Raw genomic sequence first — 17790 nt, 5'->3', positions numbered from 1 at the left:
TCAACTCGGATAGCTGGTCCCTCTATTGGGTCGACATACGGCAGGCTCTCTTTCTCCCATTAATTCTCTTTATTAAGCAATCTATCGTAGTGGCATCTCCAGACCTCTTTCTTTGCATCCTCATTTAATGCAAGCGTACCATCATCCATGCGAACACATTTCTCTCCTACAACATCACTATTCTCTCTCCTACACTGTCTTGCAACACGAAATACCTCGAGTCTTTGGTCCTCACGGCGCAGAACATTGGCAAATCTTTCCTTATCTGCTTCCCCTCTGGCTAAATAAACCTGTCGCCTAGCCTCCCTTCTGGCACATTGGTACAATTCCCTGCTACCACCGTTCTTCCAGTCCTTCCAAGCCTGTTTCTTTTGTCTAATAGCCCTGTCTACCTCCTTGTTCCACCACCACGTTACTCTGGGTCGGGAGGGGACCTTACACCACCCACAAATCTCGTCGGTGGCTTTCAACAGGTTGTCCCGCAGAAATCTCCAATATATATATATATATATATATATATATATATATATATATAAATGGGAGAATTTACGAAAACAACAACAGACGAGGACAGGTGGTGTAAACAACAAAAGGATGTATTAGTTTAACGCTCGGGAATACAGGAAGTCTTTAACGTTTCGAGCTATGTTTTCAGTAATGGAAATTAAGGCTTGACCCCTCTCCTCAAAAAGAAGTTTTCAAAGTTTTATTCCCCACCACTACAAAACTGGATGTTTTTTTTTTTAATTTGAAAAAAAAAAGTTTTTTTGGGCTGCTCCTGTTTAAAATGCACTAATTTTAATTTTGAAAAAAGAATGTTTTGTTTTCAATGTTTTCTTTCTTTTTTCAAAACATCAATACCAGTTTCTAAGAATAACTTTCCTCTTTGAATTTGGGGGAATAAACTGAAAGAATATCATGCTTTCTTTTTATCTCCCTTGTTGCATTCCTTTCCGTTTTACTGTCTCCCCTCTCGCTTTCTATTCTCTTTCTTACTTTTTCTCTCTTCCCCCTTGTTTTTTTCACACACTGGTGAGTCTGGTCATTGGTCAGTTCATGAGGAACTTGTGAAGGATCAAGTTCTGCCGACAACATACGAGTGCTTGTGCTTGGTTGTTCAATCACTTCAAGCAAAGTCTCATCTCCCACAACAGAAGGTCTCCCTGACCTTGGTTTGTCTTTGAGGCTGATGTTGCATTCCTTGAAACGCCTGAACCACTTTTGTGCCATATGTTCGTCAACAGTTCCTGGGCCTTCCACATCATTAATTTCTTCTGCTGCTGCCTTTGCACTCAGTCCTTTTTTCCAAAGGTAGCATAAAATGGCTCTAATTTCACCCTTTTCATCACTCATTATGAAAGCTGTAAAATAAAGGAGAAAAAAAACAATTCAACAACAATTGGACAATGAGTTATATCAAATTAACGATATAACATGAAAATATATGTTGCCAAAAATCATCAGTGAAAATCTGAAAAAAGTTTTGACTCAGTTTGATATATATATATTGGGTTGGTGCATAACTATTGCGGCTTTTTTCAACAAATTTTATTCAACAAAAGCAATAACAATATTTAACAAAAAACATCTTTAAATGACGGTCTGACCATCTGCCAAGCAAATGGGAAGCAGTAATTAAAGTAGATGGTGAATATGCTTCAGAATAATCATTTAAAGATGCTTTTGTTACATGTTGTTATTGTTTTTGTTGAATAAAATTTGTTGAAAAAAAGCCACAATAATTATGCACCAACCCAATATATATATATACATATATATATATATATATATATATATATATATATATATATATATATATATATATATATATATATATATATTCTATTTTTCTATTTTCTCTCCTTGTTTATTTCTGTGTTCCTTTCTGTTGAAGAGCGTAGGATCGAAACGTAAAAGACTTTCTCACTTCCCGAGCGTTAAACTAATACATCTGTTTGTCGTTTACACACCCGTCTTCGTCTTTTGTTTTTTGTAACTTCTCGCTATATATATATATATATATATATACAGGGTTGGCCAGAAGCCACCCAACAGTGAATCAAAATTCCATAAATCTGTAATTCTGTATTGACTCAAATGAAAAAAATTCATCGCTCAAGAAGGACTTCAGTTTGAACAACTTTCATGATGTTTAGATGCTTTTATTAAATTCATTCAGTTGTTAAACAGAGATAAATCTTGAAATTAAATAGTTTTTATTGTCAGGTGACTTTTGGCCAATCCTGTATTTATACATATCTTTTGGTTTTTGTTTTGCAAGGAACTTGGTGAGCTTGTTGGTGATGATGTCACATAAAAACCACCCAGTACACTCTGTAAAGCAGTTGGCATTAGATTAGGAAGGGCATCCAGTTGTAGAAACCATTGCCAAGATAGACAATGGAACCTGGTGTGGCTCCTGTCAAACTGTCCAACCTATGCCAGTGTGGAAAGTAGATGTTGGATGATGATGACGATGATGGTGATGATGATCAACTTTTGTCAGTTCTTCTCCGAAGTTAAATTTAGCCTCCCAATAGAAGTGAAATTACAATTACAATATTCTGCCTTTAAATTATACTTTAATGTGGTTCTGCCACCCCGATGCACTAGGATGGACCCTCTATATTTGATATTGCCCCTCCCATACTCTAAAGTAGAGCCCCAATATTTGATATTGTCACTTCTATACTTCAGTGCAGTGAACTAAATTCCAATGTTGCCCTTCTTATACTAAAGTGTGGACCCTACACTCCAATGTAGTCATTCTTATTCTCATAATTGACCCCACTTTTATGCCCTTCTTATAACTCCAGAGTGGTCCCTCACTATTTTGATATTGCTCTCATAATCTTTTCTATACTCCAGTGTAGTCTATTAAATTCCAATGTAGCCCTTCTTATTCTCTAACTGACCCCACTTTTATTCCTTTGACTGTAGCCCCTCTTACAGTAAATCCAGTGTGGTCTCTAACAAACTCTTATATTCCAATATTGTCCTTCTTATACCTTCACTGTGGTCCCATTTATTCTCCAATCTTGTCTCTCCTACTATCAATATCTTGCTGTCAATGATCATAATCATTCCTCTACATGTATTGTTATGGCATTTAACAAACCATATTTGATGGCATAAAAGACACTGAGGCATGTAAGAAGCCTCCCAATATCAGGAGCACATATTTCGGAAAAAAAAGATGTTGTTGGTGCATTAAAACTTTTAGCTCAATTTTGTATCTAGGATCACGGGTGATGTTTTGGAGGCATCATTTGAGAGAAAAAAATAATGTCTTATATGTCATTGTCATCATCCATTTTCCCTGCTGTCATGGGTTTGATGCTTTGGCAGGAACTGGCAAGTCAGAAGATCACATGAAGCTTTGGCATGGTTTCTGTGGCTGGATGCCCTTTCTAATGCCAACCACTTTACAGAGTGGACCAGATACTTTTTTATGTGGCACTGGAGGCAGGGGGGGGGGAGTAGGATTGAGGGACAGAAAGGTGTCTTGCATTAGACCAGTGGTTCCCAACCTTTTCACTACCAAGGACCCCTTTAATTTAAATGAATTTTCCCATGGACACCTTTTAATATGCTTATCCTTATATATATATAAAAAGCACCATCCGATGCCAGCCCCCACACCCCGACTGGCTTCCGTGCTGGTGGTACGTAAAAAGCACCATCCGAACATGGACAATGCCAGCCTCCTCTGGCCCCTGTGCCAGTGACACATAAAAGGCACCTACTACACTCAGAGTGGTTGGTGTTAAGAAGGGCATCCAGCTGTAGAAACCTTACCAGATCAGATTGGAGCCTGGTGTGCAGCCTCCTGGCTTCCCAAACCCAGTCAAACTGTCCAACCCATGCCAGCATGGAAAACGGATGTTAAACGATGATGATGATGATGATGATGATGATATATATGAAATCTTGAATTTAGTTCATGGACCCCAGTACTACCTTTGTAGACCACAGGTGGGGAACCACTGCATTAGACAAAGAAGAGAGAGAGAGGAGGGAAAGCTGGTGAAGATGTGATGGGAGAGATGCCATATACCCAAATTACAGGATGGTGTACATAGTGAAGTGGACTGAGGGATTGGAGAGGGTGGGTAAGTTCTCAAGATTTCCAAAGGAGTGGAAGCAAAAGGTAGAGGGGTAGGTGAACATGTGGGAGAATGGAAGGGTGGTGGGAAACATTGCTGGTGATCATGGGTAGGTTGTGGGAGAAGGATGGGGGTTCATGAACATAGACTTTGTTATTACACATGGTAATCCTTCCTCTACATGTATTGCTGTTATTTAATGTAATCATTCCTCTGCATCAGTCAATGGCTAAGGCAGTCCTCTCTCTACATACCACTATGTCAACTGACAATCCTTCCCCTAGCTTAGATTTCTACATCCTGACAACATATAATGAACAGCAGGAGTGGCTGTGTGGTAAGTAGCTTGCTTACCAACCACATGGTTCCAGGTTCAGTCCCACTGTATGTCACCTTGGGCAAGTGTCTTCTAATATAGCCTCAGGCCGACCAAAGCCTTACGAGTGGATTTGGTAGACAGAAACTGAAAGAAGCCTGTCGTATATATGCATATGTGTGTGTTTGTGTGTCTGTTTGTCACACCCACTTTCTTTGACAACCAATGCTGGTGTGTTTATGTCCCTGTAACTTAGTATTTCGACAAAAGCAACCGATAGAATGAGTACTAGGCTTACAAGAAATAGGTCCTGGGGTCAATTTGCTTGACTAGCATGGCCGCAGTCAAATGACTGAAGCAAGTAAAAGAATAAAGCTTCATCTCTTCTCTTTGTGTAGTAACAATCAATATAGGTTTGATGGTCATGTTATCTATCTCAATTCCTTCTTTCTATCATTTTTTCCCCTGTGTATTAAAGGTTACACAAGTTCAGTAGCATAACTCTAGGGAGGGCACAGAATTGACCATAATACTATAAGCTTCGACCCCATGTATAAAATTTATAAAAGTAACCATTCAAAAAATATATTTTGAATTACAAGCTGTACCGAACTGGTAGGTAAATGAGCCCTAGTGAAGTATTTATTTCTAGAATATTGCTTTAAAACATTAATTACTTGTAACGAACAAGTACTATATAATATTGTGGATTTTGTAATTGGGGGGGGCGCGCATTTCTGCGGCTTGCTCCAGATGTGGTTTACCCCAGCTATGTCACTGCTCAAGTTTTCCTAAAAACTCAATCATTTATGATTATATTCTAGGAAACGTAATGTGTTGACAATAGGGACCTGGTTTTCCTTCAGTTGTTCTAAAAGAATCAGATCACATCTAGTCATGAAAAGATTCGTGCCAGGTTTGGGTTCGTGCCAGGTAAAAGCACTACTGATGCCTTATTTCTAGTAAGACAGCTGCAGGAGAAATACCTAGCCAAGGATAAACCTCTGTACCTGGCTTTCGTTGACATGGAGAAAGCCTTTGACAGGGTCCCCCGATCCCTTATCTGGTGGTCAATGAGGAAACTTGGGATAGAAGAATGGTTAGTGAGAGCTGTGCGAGCCATGTACAGAGATGCTGCCAGTAAGGTGAGGGTTGGAAATGAGTACAGCAATGAATTCCGGGTAGAGGTAGGGGTCCACCAAGGTTCCGTCCTCAGCCCCCTCTTATTTATCATAGTCCTCCAGGCAATCACAGAGGAGTTCAAGACAGGTTGCCCCTGGGAGCTCCTCTATGCTGATGACCTTGCCCTAATTGCGGAGTCACTATCAGAACTAGAGAAGTTTCAGGTGTGGAAGCAAGGTCTAAAATTGAAGGGCCTTAGAGTCAACCTAGCTAAAACCAAAATCCTAATAAGTAGGACGGTAGATAAAACACAAACCCCTTCAGGTAGATGGCCCTGCTCAGTATGTAGAAAAGAAGTAGGTAGTAACTCTATAAGATGTACCCGGTGCAAGCTATGGACACATAAGAGGTGCAGCAACATCAAAGGCAGGTTAACTAGCAAGTTAGTTTTTGTTTGTGGCAGATGTTCAGGTGCAATAAAAACTGTAAACAAACAGGAAACAACTTCTATCTCATTCCAGGGTGAAAAACTAGAGGTAGTCGATAGCTTCTGCTATCTGGGCGACCAAGTTAGTAGTGGGGGTGGGTGCGCTGAAAGTGTAGCTGCTAGAATAAGAATAGCCTGGGCAAAGTTTAGAGAGCTCTTACCCCTGCTGGCGACAAAGGGACTCTCACTCAGAGTAAAAGGCAGACTGTATGACGCATGTGTACGAACAGCCATGCTACATGGCAGTGAAACATGAGCTGTAACTGCTGAGGACATACGTAAGCTCGCAAGGAATGAAGCCAGTATGCTCTCTTGGATGTGTAATGTCAATGTGAATACCCGTCAGAGTGTAAGTATCTTGAGAGAAAAGCTGAACATTAGAAGCATCAGTTGTGGTGTGCAAGAGAGACGATTGCGCTGGTATGGACATGTGGTGAGAATGGATGAGGATAGCTGCCTGAAAAAGTGCCACACCCTAACAGTTGAGGGAACCCGTGGAAGAGGTAGGCCCAGGAAGACCTGGGCTGAGGTGGTGAGGCAAGACCTTCGTACATTGGGCCTCACCGAGGCGATGACTACTGACCGAGACCTTTGGAAATGTGCTGTGCGTGAGAAGACCCGGCAAGCCAAGTAAGATCGTTGCCAGTGCCTCTGGACTGGCTCTTGTGCGGGTGGCACATAAGATGCACCATTTTGAGCGTGGCCGTTGCCAGTATCGCCTGACTGGCTTCCGTAGGATTTTCGAGCGAGATCGTTGCCAGTGCCCCCGGACTGGCTTGTGCGGGTGGCACATAAAAGACACCATTTCGAGCGTGGCCGTTGCCAGTATCGCCTGACTGGCCTTCGTGCAGGTGACACGTAAATGCACCTACTACACTCTCTGAGTGGTTGGCGTTAGGAAGGGCATCCAGCTGTAGAAACTCTGCCAAATTTAGATTGGAGCCTGGTGTTGCCATCCGGTTTCACCAGTCCTCAGTCAAATCGTCCAACCCATGCTAGCATGGAAAGCAGACGTTAAACGATGATGATGATGATGATGATATATATACATACACACATATATATATATATATACACACATATACATATATAACATATATATATATATATACACATACATGTATATTTATATACACACATATACATATATATATATAACACATATATATATATATACACATACATATATATATTTATATATCAATTTAATACACAAATCAAAGAGCTATTAATAGTTATATGCTTTTTGATACTTTAAATAAGCATGTTTATAAAATATATCACATATCTTCCAAGCAATCTTTCTGGCTTATGCACGTGTGTCTTTGAGCGTTTGTCCTCACACCCACCCCGCCTGAAAACAGGTGTTGCTATGTTTACGTCCCTATGAAGTAGCACTTCAGCAAAAGAGATCAATAGAATAAGTACCACGCTTGAAAATTTTTTTAAAGTACTGGGATCGATTCATTCGATTAAATATTCAAGGTGGTGCCCCAGCATGGTCGCAGTGTCGAGTGACAGAAACAAGTAAAATATATAATCTTACCTATACACACACATATAGGCTCGTACATAACTAATGTTATCATCGGCTATTGATGAGTCATGTGGTCATTAAAGAGACGCCAAATCAAAACGAAAATAAAATTATGCCATACAATAATGGTAAATGTTCTGATTTTGAATTCTTAAGAGCAACAAAACCGCTGCATATCGTTTCTTATTGTCTTAGAACACAAGATTGAGATAAACCAGACAAGATTGAGATAAACCAACGTAGTGAACTCTAACGAAGCCATCCATGACGAAGACACGCATTGCGGTAGCAGCAACATCAACAACATTAAATGATAATTTTTTTTCTTTCTTAGGTATGGTTGTGTGGTTAAAAACCTCGCATCGCAACCACGCGGTTTCAGGTTCAGTCCCACTGCACCGCAGCTTGGATGCGTGTCTCTACTACAGCCATGGACTGACCAACGCCTGGTGTGAGAATTTGGAAGACGGAAACTATGTGGAAGCCCATCATGTATATGTGTCTTCGTCTCTACACCACTTGACAACCAGTTCGGTCTTGTTTACATTCCCATAACGGCTGTGAGACCAACAGAATACATACCAGACTATAAAAAAACCTATTAGGGTCAATTTGTTCGACTAAGCCCTTCAGGGCGGTGCCCCAGCATGGCCGCAATCGAATGACTAATACAAATAAAAATATAGGCACAAAGCCACAAACACAAAAAGAACGCCTCTACACAGTAACTTGGCCCGCTAAAAATAGCAGCCAAATAGCACCCATATTTATTTTACAAAGGCAAAAAGACACGTAGATGATTGTTAATTTTGATATTAATTAACAGTGATAAAATTCATTTTAAATTGATTAAATTCCGAAAGTCATGATTTACCTGGTACACGATTATCGACCACGGAAAACATGAAAAACAAAGTCGAATCTGGCGCTATTTGAACTCAAAACGCAAAGGGGCGTAACTAAAGCCATTTTAATCTAATACACGATTCTACTTTTTTAAATATCAACAGTAATAATATTATTAACCAAGGTCTAAGGTCACAAATTTGACGGAGACACACTATACTGTAGTGGTAGTTAATTGATAAATTTAGAATGATAGTAAAAAGTAAAAAGTATCAATCAGGTATAAAACCGATCCTAAGATTTGAACCCAAAACGTAAAGGGACGTAATAATGCGATGCATTGTCAAGGCGCTCTACCGATTCTGCCAACTCGTTAGATTTTCTAACAGTACAAGGAATAAGTGGAAGTTGTGGCGTGCATGCCATTCCTAAGGGTATGATATTTGCGAAAGTCTTCTATCTATTTCCATCATAACGGGAAAGCCACAACGGTTTTAAATTACTGATGCAGTTAATGCCATTTCCAAGGGCAGACAATTTCGATGTTGTGGTGTTGATGCCTTTCCTACACCAAAAAAGTGGGACATTTTAGATAAAAAAGAAAAGAGATGCGAAATAATTAACACCGAAAGGAAATGATAATTATGATGGCAATTAAAAGCAATTTTAATTATGTAAGGTATTCTCAATGATATGGACAGAATTTTAATGAGATTCAATAATACTTTTGTTTTAACAATAAACTGTGATGATGATGATGATGATATTAATAATAATAATAATAATTAATTCGTTTTATTAGCCACAAGGGCTAATAATAATAATAATTACATCTTATTAAAATTACTATATTATTATTATATAAAAACACTTGTATATACATTTATTTACCTTGATTATACATACGTGTATACATTCACACACCTTGATTATACATACGTATATCCATTTACCCACCTTCATTATAAATGCGAATGTATAAATTCATACACTTTGATTATACATACTTTTTCGCACGTCTTTATATACACAAGTGTATACAGTAATTCGCCTTAATTATATGAACAAGTGTATATACATTCACTCGTCTTCATTATTATACATACATGTTATAGAGCTGCACGCATCTTCTTTATACATGCATGTGTGTGTATAGAGAAATTATCCCGGGGATTTATGATTTAATGTTATGGGGGGAAAAGAATTGCTTTCAACATAAAGTAATTTGTGTCAAGGTTTTACTAGCAATTCTTAATTTGAATTTGTAAAGATATCAACACCATTAATAATTAATTATTATAAAAACAATAATGAAATTAAGTGAGGAGAAAAATATAAGAATTAATTACATGTTCTGGCTTATTAATGAGGTTTGGGGAAGATATTTAACCGGAAATACAAAATAGTAATAATGATAATAAAACTGTGTTGGAAAAGGCACATGGTGTCGGAGTGTGTTTGTGTGTTAAGAGGAATGAATGGGGATGTTGTGAAGTTGATGCCTTTGTTAAAGAAGAAAGAGAAGTGAAATGGCGCCAATCAGAATGGAAAAACTAGTCATAATTGATTTTTTTGGGGGGTATTTTTATGTAGACAAAAGACCAGATTTTATAAATTATGGAAGAAATAGAGGTGGAGAAGGAGGGGGTAATGTGATGTTGTGAGGTTCATTCATGCCGCCCTCCTGAAAGACACCAACAACAATTAATTGTCCAAAAATATATTTAAGGTGGTGATTTTTGTTTTTCCCCCTTGTCCATTCTATTCGTTGGTTATGAGTAATTAACAAAGAATTAATTATAGAAATGACTGATTTACATCACAAAAACGTAGACTTTGCGGGTTCGTGTCCCGCGGGTAGCCTAGACCCATTTTTTTCCCCCATCGAAGGGTATTATTATTTTTATACCCATGCTATTATTTATAGCTGTATCCTCTCCGAGACTCACCCTTAAAGTGATATAAGAATGATTTGTTAAAATGCTTTCGTAGTGAAACATTCTCAGGAAGGAGAGAAAATAGCAGAAACGACCAGGGACGACTGCTAAACCATTTATTATTTTAAACACCCCCGCCTTCATCTTCTCAATACAATGGAGATTTTCCTTGTTCTGTTTATATAAAAACGAGGAGATCTCGACCCAGTATCAAGGCGTCAATAAAAATTAGGGCCACATCGTAGAAATATGTAGAACACATATAGAAAATAAGTGTGATGTATATATGGATTAATGTATTTGTGTGAAAATAAGTGTATAAAACATAATCATATATAAAATTACCAAATTAACATATATATATTAATGTTTTTTGTCATACAAGCTATAAACGTATTTTATATTTATTTGCGTTAGAACTTTTCGAGAACAATGATTACAAAACCAAAATCAAGTTAATGTAAAACTGACCATTATTATAAACGACACAAAGGAAGCTCGTTTGTGTATATATATATATATATATATATATATATATATATATATATATATATATATATATATATATATATATGTATATATATATATATGTATATATATATGTATATATATATGTATATATATATATATATATATATATATATATGTATATATATATATATATATATATATATATGTATATATATATATATATATATATGTATATATATATATATATATACATATATATATACTTTATTTAAAAGCAGCAGAAATATAACAAAAAAACCGTTACTCTGAGTTTCACGTTCCCGTTCATCGGACAGTTTTGTTTGTTCTTACTCCGGTATATATATATATATATATATATATATATATATATATATATATATATACATACAATATATATGTATAAATACAATATATATATACATTTACATATAAATACACATATATATATATACACATTTATATATAAATACACGCACACACACACACACACACACATATATATATATACACACATATAATAAATACAATATATATATATATTTATTTATATATATAAATAAATACACACATATATACACTCATATACATGTGTGTGTATATATACACACATCTATGTATATACACTTCCTGACAAGAGACGTTGGTCGAAACAAAACTGCATTTTATCGGATTCGCACATATAATTAATTGGCAAATAACATTAATTTGAATGGGATCTGATTGGAAAGAAATGTTTTTATTTTCTTTACAAAATTAAAATTAATATTAATGATGGTGATGATGATGATGATACATAAACGTTTAACTGAAGTTGTATTTGCAGCAAGAATTCAGGAATTAGGTTAGAGAAGCTAAAAACAGGAAAAAAAAAATAATAGAGATAATAAACACAAGTTGAAGAAAAGAAACATTTTTCGAAGTGTTTAAAAGAAAAAAAGAATCTAGTGACCACAAGAAGAAAGCCATAACCAAAATTATAAAAATATTTTTCTTATGAAAACCTTAAAATTCCTCAAGACTCGAAATAAATAATTTTGTAGCAGACACAATAATAAATTTGGCATCAGAATTTCCATTGTCTGTATAATTTCGTTATTATTAAAAAAAATACAAGAGTTTTATTGTTTTTCTTTCAAACGGACAATTTAAGTCTTTACATTTAAAAACATTGGGAAAAATGTGATGTGGTGACATTCATGCTTGTTTGGTGAGGGTTATTAAGAAGCCTGAATAAAACGAATTAACTTTTAATTAACGCAGGGAATCGAAACCACCAGATTGTAACAAATTAATGGGAAAAAATTCTTTGACTAAGCAGAAAGTCTTCGATTTATAAAAGAAAAAAGAAATCTAATTTCGAGATGCTGTGACAGTCATCCATTTCCTAAAGACCCTAATTTAATTATACTAACACTAATAATGATTGTAACATAATATTTTGTCTATTCAGTAATTTATTGCGATTTTTGGTTTTATTTCGAAGGCCTGTGTGGGGGAGTCGGGTTAGGTTTTATTAGAGTTTCCAGTCAACAATTATTAAATCCACCTCCATATTGTATTTAGAAGAAACTGAATTAATTATGAACAATCTTCCATTATCATTATTATTATTATCATTATTATTATTATTATTATTATTATGACCACTGGGCAATGTATGAAACGTTGAAGCTATTGGTTGGACAATGGATGCTCGTTAGTTTATATAAAATATATATGTAGTTATTGAAAATGTAATCTGAAAAGCCATAGGTAAAAAAAAAATTGTTTTAATGCTGATCAAAAAGCACAATAAATATATGTGTGTGTGTGGTTGACCCTTAATTAATCTAAGAAAGTCTAATGAAGCAATCAAACAGATCTATAATAAAGCCATCGTAATTTTTAGATATTTATACGTAGAATAAAAAGATACGTGAATAACAATAAAAGTTAAAGGGCAAAACATCCCCCCCAAAACAACATTTAAAGGCGGCGGCAGCGGCGGGAGGGGGGCATTAATTAACCTCTCATCAACGAATGTACGTATTAATTTCAAAGTATATCGTTTATGAACCCATATTGAAGATCACTGTATCATTAGAGGATTTCTTCGTCTATTATTTTACGTAAAAATCCCATTAAAAAGGGCAATAGTATTGTTGCAGCACGTTGTATTTACGTGTATTTTTAATGGTTTTGGCTGGCAGTGCTTGCTGGCGGCCATATTCTTGTTCTTGTTGGGTTTGCCACTATTTTTTAAAGCTAAAGTATCCGCGATAAAAATAGAAATGTGTGTAATAATGTTAACTTAACTGTGTCATACAGCATCTAATTTTCGTTCTACTTGTAAAACTATGATGATAATTCAGTGAATTTAGTAGAATGGACATCTCCATATGGTAAACCAAGTGGATTCTGATATATTGAGTGTATGTTGAGGTTTGAGACGTAATTTAAATTAATATTTTAGAAGATTGCAAACTGAAGTTTATATGAATACAAGTCAAAATTAATAAATATTAAAATCACAATAGAGATAGGTTTAATAATATTATGAATATATATATATAGGTAATAAATCTATATATGAAATATGAAGTGTAGTGTGGTAAGGCTTTATGTAAAATAACGTTGTAAGTCGTAATTATTGTAGCATATGGACGATTTAACGTGTCGATTTATCTCTAAAAATATCAGTGATTTGAGATTTTTCTTTGTTTACTTTTCTCCATGACGACTGTGGCAGCTGCTCAGCCTTCACTCACACTCAAGTATTGAGTGAGAGTTCAAACATGGAAGAGACTTAGCAAAGCGCGGGAGAAATGGAGAGATGTTGAGTGGAAGGGGTGGAGGGGAGTGACAAAGAGAAAAAGAAAGAAGGAAAGATATAAAAGAATCCCTTTTAAATACACAGATTACAACATCCACGAAGAAATTGAAATTATTTGAAGCCTTTCTTATAGAAATATGTAATTATTAATCGAAAATTTATGTTCTTGTAAACGCATTTTGTGAGAAACGATTATTTTTTTCTACAACAGCTTAACACTAAACATGGAGGATAAGGATACTAAGGTACTCTAGAAAAATATCCAACAGATTTATGTATATAATAATCCTGTGTACTCTTTTCAATAAAGACAAGCCACTGAAATTCATAACCAGTTACAAAAAAGAATTTCCTGAGAGATGAAGTAAACTGTTTAGGGTATTCCTTTGATGAAATGGGTTAGCTGGAAAATCTCTCCATAGTAGTATAACGGCCATCTTGGTTACTTTACACTATGTAATAACTGCTACCATATACCTTTCTCCATTATACGCCAACCGATTTCATGTCTGATTCCGATTAATTATAGCAATATCGTGGTCGTCACTAGTCACAGCGAAACGATTTGCGGTATTCAATAACAATTTTAAACTTATTAAAGACGTCGAAGCTTTTAAATGCACTTCGCCTTCTGAATAAAACCAACGCCACCGAAACACCCGCTAGTCCAGAGTAGCCATTTTGTTAATATGTGACTATATTGAATGGCCTCTTGTAAGACTGTATAGGTTCATACACATAACAACTACACACAAGTTTACTGTTCAGCAAAAAGCTATATACATTTGATTACTTTAAAGTGAAGCAATTCACACAGCATCCACAAACAAGCATTTATTTCCTGCACTGTTATACTACTATTCTATTCTTCAACTCCTCACTAACCTAGTTATTCGGTCAAAGGGAGATTATCATATTTAAAAAGTATTTTTTATTCCTTAACTCACAACGGCATTTTGTATTTTTTCAGCTCAGAAATCATGTCAGAGTTAGAAACGTTGAAAAGTTTTATTAGAACACCCAAATCTCTAAGTGTTAGTCGTGAACATGTAGCAGTACTATTGAACCTGTCCTCTGACAGCGACCCGAGGAGGGGAGAGGGGGCTTACACACAAGAATGGCTGTTATTTCAGAAAGTGCTAGAAACAGTTGATAGATTTATTTAAAAAAAAATTTTCTTTCCATTTTTACATCTGAAATATTTATAATTATTGGATATGTATATATATGTTTTTTTCAGTTATATATATTACAATTTTTTTTTTTTACTTCTCGCTGCAATTATTTTCAATGTTTTTTTCCCTTTCTTTTTAAGAACGTTTCCTGGGAAGATCAGAAAAGTATTTTACAGATATTTTAGTGAATGCTGTTGGAAGATTCTACAGGTAGAACCACAAGAAATTAGACCCTCACCACCATGTCTGCGACAAAGATGACAATAGGAACATCATGATCGCTGTCGTCAAGAGGAGCAATAATAACGGTTTCTTAAAGAAACAATACAAAATTTTGCTGAAATCTTGTTCCTGCTCATCACTACAACTTATAAGTTTAAACACCGGTCATTTTAATGAATTCGCCTTTTATGGCCTTGTAATGTCTGAAGCAGACAAACCCGATGATCTAAAGCCATCATACGGGTTCGATTTCCAATTAAAGGCAATTTATTTCGTTCAAACCATGAATGCCGTATGAAGGATGAATAATATCTCGACCTTGCATTCCTCTCCTCTGAAATATAGAACAGAAAATAAAATATGAAGGTGTTTTGAATCTTGTTCAGTGTCCATTGGAAAAGCATAAACACGACAACCCTTCTGATATTATTTGAAGATCGTTAGACACCTGATAGTATTTCGTTTAGGCTCTTGACGTTTTCTGTTTAAATGTCACTGAAATGAACGATGTCTTTCTTCCTTCTGGGATCGATAAAATATTTACCAAATACTGGGATCAATTTAATTGAGGTCTAAGGATGTTTTCTCGACAGTTACGATTTAAAGTTCAGACAGTTTGACGCCTTATTCTTTAAAATGGTGCTAAACTATGCTGAATTCAGAAATTATTTTTCATGTCTTCAATTGCGTTATTTCTCCTGCTTCTTACGTTCAGAGTTCAAATTTCTCCGAGGTCTCAACTTGTCGTTCTTCTGGAGTCAATAAATAAAATATTTCTCTAGAGCAGTGGACTTTCTGTATCGTGAGAAAGTCAGACATGATACTTTGTGTTTGTTCTGACTCATTGCGTTCTGGATTCAAATCCTGCCATGGTTTCGGCCAGTTTAACATCGCCACTTGGGTGCCTTTTTTGACCAGGTTTCCAGTTTGGGGATCTCTCCCTTCCGCCCATCAGTCTTTAAGTGTGGTGGGCACTAATTGTCCAACCCATGAAACCAGTAGGTCTCAAACTTTTTAATGTTCAGGCCAGATCCAAAACCTGAATTTTTTTTTTTTTTTAGGGGGCTGCACCAAAATAAAAAGTAAAACATAAGTCAATTAAAGAAAAATTTATATATATAGAGGGACGGCCACCGGAAGGGTGCTTGAGGGTCGCATATGACCGTGGGAGCCGTCATTAAGAACTGCTACTCTAGACTTTAGAAGGAGACAAAAAATTTTCCAGTTGGAAATATTTACTATTTCCCTACTTCCCCATAAACCTAAAATAAAGGTTCTAGGCCATAACAACAATAATTCTGGTATTTGTACTAAGTCACAAATTTGAAGAGGAGTAAAATAGATTAAACCCTTTTGATAGCAATCCACCTGAGATTGCCTCTTGTTCTCTGATACAAAAAAATCTTCACTCAAAAGTTTACGGTTCTATGATACAAAGTTCATGTTTTAAATTGATCGGAAATGAAATCTTTGGAAATTTCTTGTTTGTTTATGTTCGAAACATCAGCTTATCAATGACAAAATTATTTTTCTAAATTCGTCGTTATTTTCAAAATTAATTGAAACAAAGGCAGTCCATTTCAACAGAAAAATGGTAATAAGAGGTTAAGCCTTTTGATAACAACCTCTCTGACCCCACCCTCATTCTATAATACAAACTTTGAAGTGATCTAAACCCCTTTGTTACTGTATTTATTTTGAGATGCTGTGTGTTTCTTTCAATTAATTTTTTAAATATAACAAAGAATTTAGTAAAATAACTTGGTTATCATTCAGCTGGTGTTAGGAGCATAAATTGTGACTAAGGTTTGGTGTCTCACTCTTGCAACCTCTACCCTCTACCATCCATGACTTAGTGGTTAGGGCATTCAGCTCACAATCATAAGGATATGAGTTCAAATCCTGACAGCATGTTGTGTACTTCAGCAAGATACTTCATTTCCTGTTACTCAAGTCGACTCAGCAGGCAAAAACGAATTGCACCTGTAATTCAAAGGGGCCAATCATGTCACATTCTGTGTCATGCTGAATCTCCCTAAGAACTACATTAAGGGTGTATGTGGAGTACTCAGCCACTTGCACGTTAATTTCATGAGCAGGCTGTTCTGTTGCTCGGATCAACTGGAATGATTGTTGCTGTAACTATTCTTCTGTTCCTCATACTTTTGTACATTGAGGACCCAAACAGACACTTCATCATCATTACTTTTATCTCTTTCCAGCTCTACCTCAGTCACCCCACTCTCTTTTAGAATATAAGTAGCCATGTGGCTCCTCTACAGCAAGAAGCTTGTTCTGCTCTGGCCCCTTCTCTCATACTTTTATCCCTTGTCCCCTATCACAAAGCTGCTTCCTTTAGGGATCATAGTTTTGCAAGCTGCATGGTAACATCACTAATGCTGGTGCTATGAAAAAAATGCAGCCAGTACACTCTGTAAAGTAGTTGGTATTAAGAACGGTATTCAGCTGTAGAAACCATGCCAAAGCTGGCAATGGAGCATGATGCAGTTCTTGGACCTATCAGTTCCTGTCATACCATCCCACCCATGCCAACATAGAGCATGACTGTTAAATGATGATGATTATCATAATCATGATCAAGGTGATGCTGCTGCTGATGATGATGATGATGATGGTGGTGATGGTAATGATGATGATAATGGAGAAGGTGATGGCAATGATGATGATAATGGAGAAGGTGATGGCAATGATGATGATGATGAAAACATTGTGACTGA

General features: G+C 36.0%; 1 protein-coding gene and 1 long non-coding RNA gene across 7 annotated transcripts; one reads left to right on the top strand and one right to left on the bottom strand.

Moving 5' to 3' along the window:
- Positions 1-683: 683 nt before the first annotated feature.
- Positions 684-14516, bottom strand: LOC106870448 (histone-lysine N-methyltransferase SETMAR-like). Of its 5 annotated transcripts, none has more exons than XM_014916547.3 (2): positions 14133-14516; positions 684-1361 (listed from the first exon to the last, which is right to left on the bottom strand). In XM_014916547.3, exons 1-2 carry the CDS (start codon positions 14140-14142, stop codon positions 868-870), a joined length of 504 nt encoding a protein of 167 aa, XP_014772033.1. In that variant the 5' UTR covers positions 14143-14516; the 3' UTR covers positions 684-867. The 5 variants fall into 5 exon arrangements, with proteins under 5 accessions (XP_014772033.1, XP_052824578.1, XP_014772032.1 ...); XM_052968618.2 differs by lacking the exon at positions 14133-14516 and adding an exon at positions 9521-10773; XM_014916546.3 differs by lacking the exon at positions 14133-14516 and adding an exon at positions 9306-9432.
- On the top strand, positions 12765-15873 carry LOC106870449 (uncharacterized). 2 transcript variants are annotated; one of them, XR_008264365.2, is made up of 2 exons: positions 12765-12864; positions 14971-15873. It is a non-coding gene; the product is annotated as an uncharacterized LOC106870449 (long non-coding RNA). The 2 variants fall into 2 exon arrangements; XR_016242390.1 differs by lacking the exon at positions 12765-12864 and adding an exon at positions 13566-13794.
- The last annotated feature ends 1917 nt before the right edge of the window (positions 15874-17790 follow it).

The sequence above is a fragment of the Octopus bimaculoides genome, chromosome 6 (assembly GCF_046866305.1).
Source record: "Octopus bimaculoides isolate indiv1 chromosome 6, ASM4686630v1, whole genome shotgun sequence".
Lineage (NCBI taxonomy): Eukaryota > Metazoa > Mollusca > Cephalopoda > Octopoda > Octopodidae > Octopus > Octopus bimaculoides.
The sequence above is the reverse complement of the archived record's forward strand: the minus strand, read 5'-3'. Positions and strand labels throughout refer to the sequence as shown.

Excerpts from the sequence above, each read along its gene's own strand:
- LOC106870448 (XM_014916543.3), bottom strand. The coding sequence starts at position 7,620 with ATGATAACATTAGTTATGTACGAGCCTATATGTGTGTGTATAG. Across the intron at positions 1,362-7,577 it reads GCCTATATGTGTGTGTATAG|CTTTCATAATGAGTGATGAA; the intron begins GTAAGATTATAT and ends TTTATTTTACAG.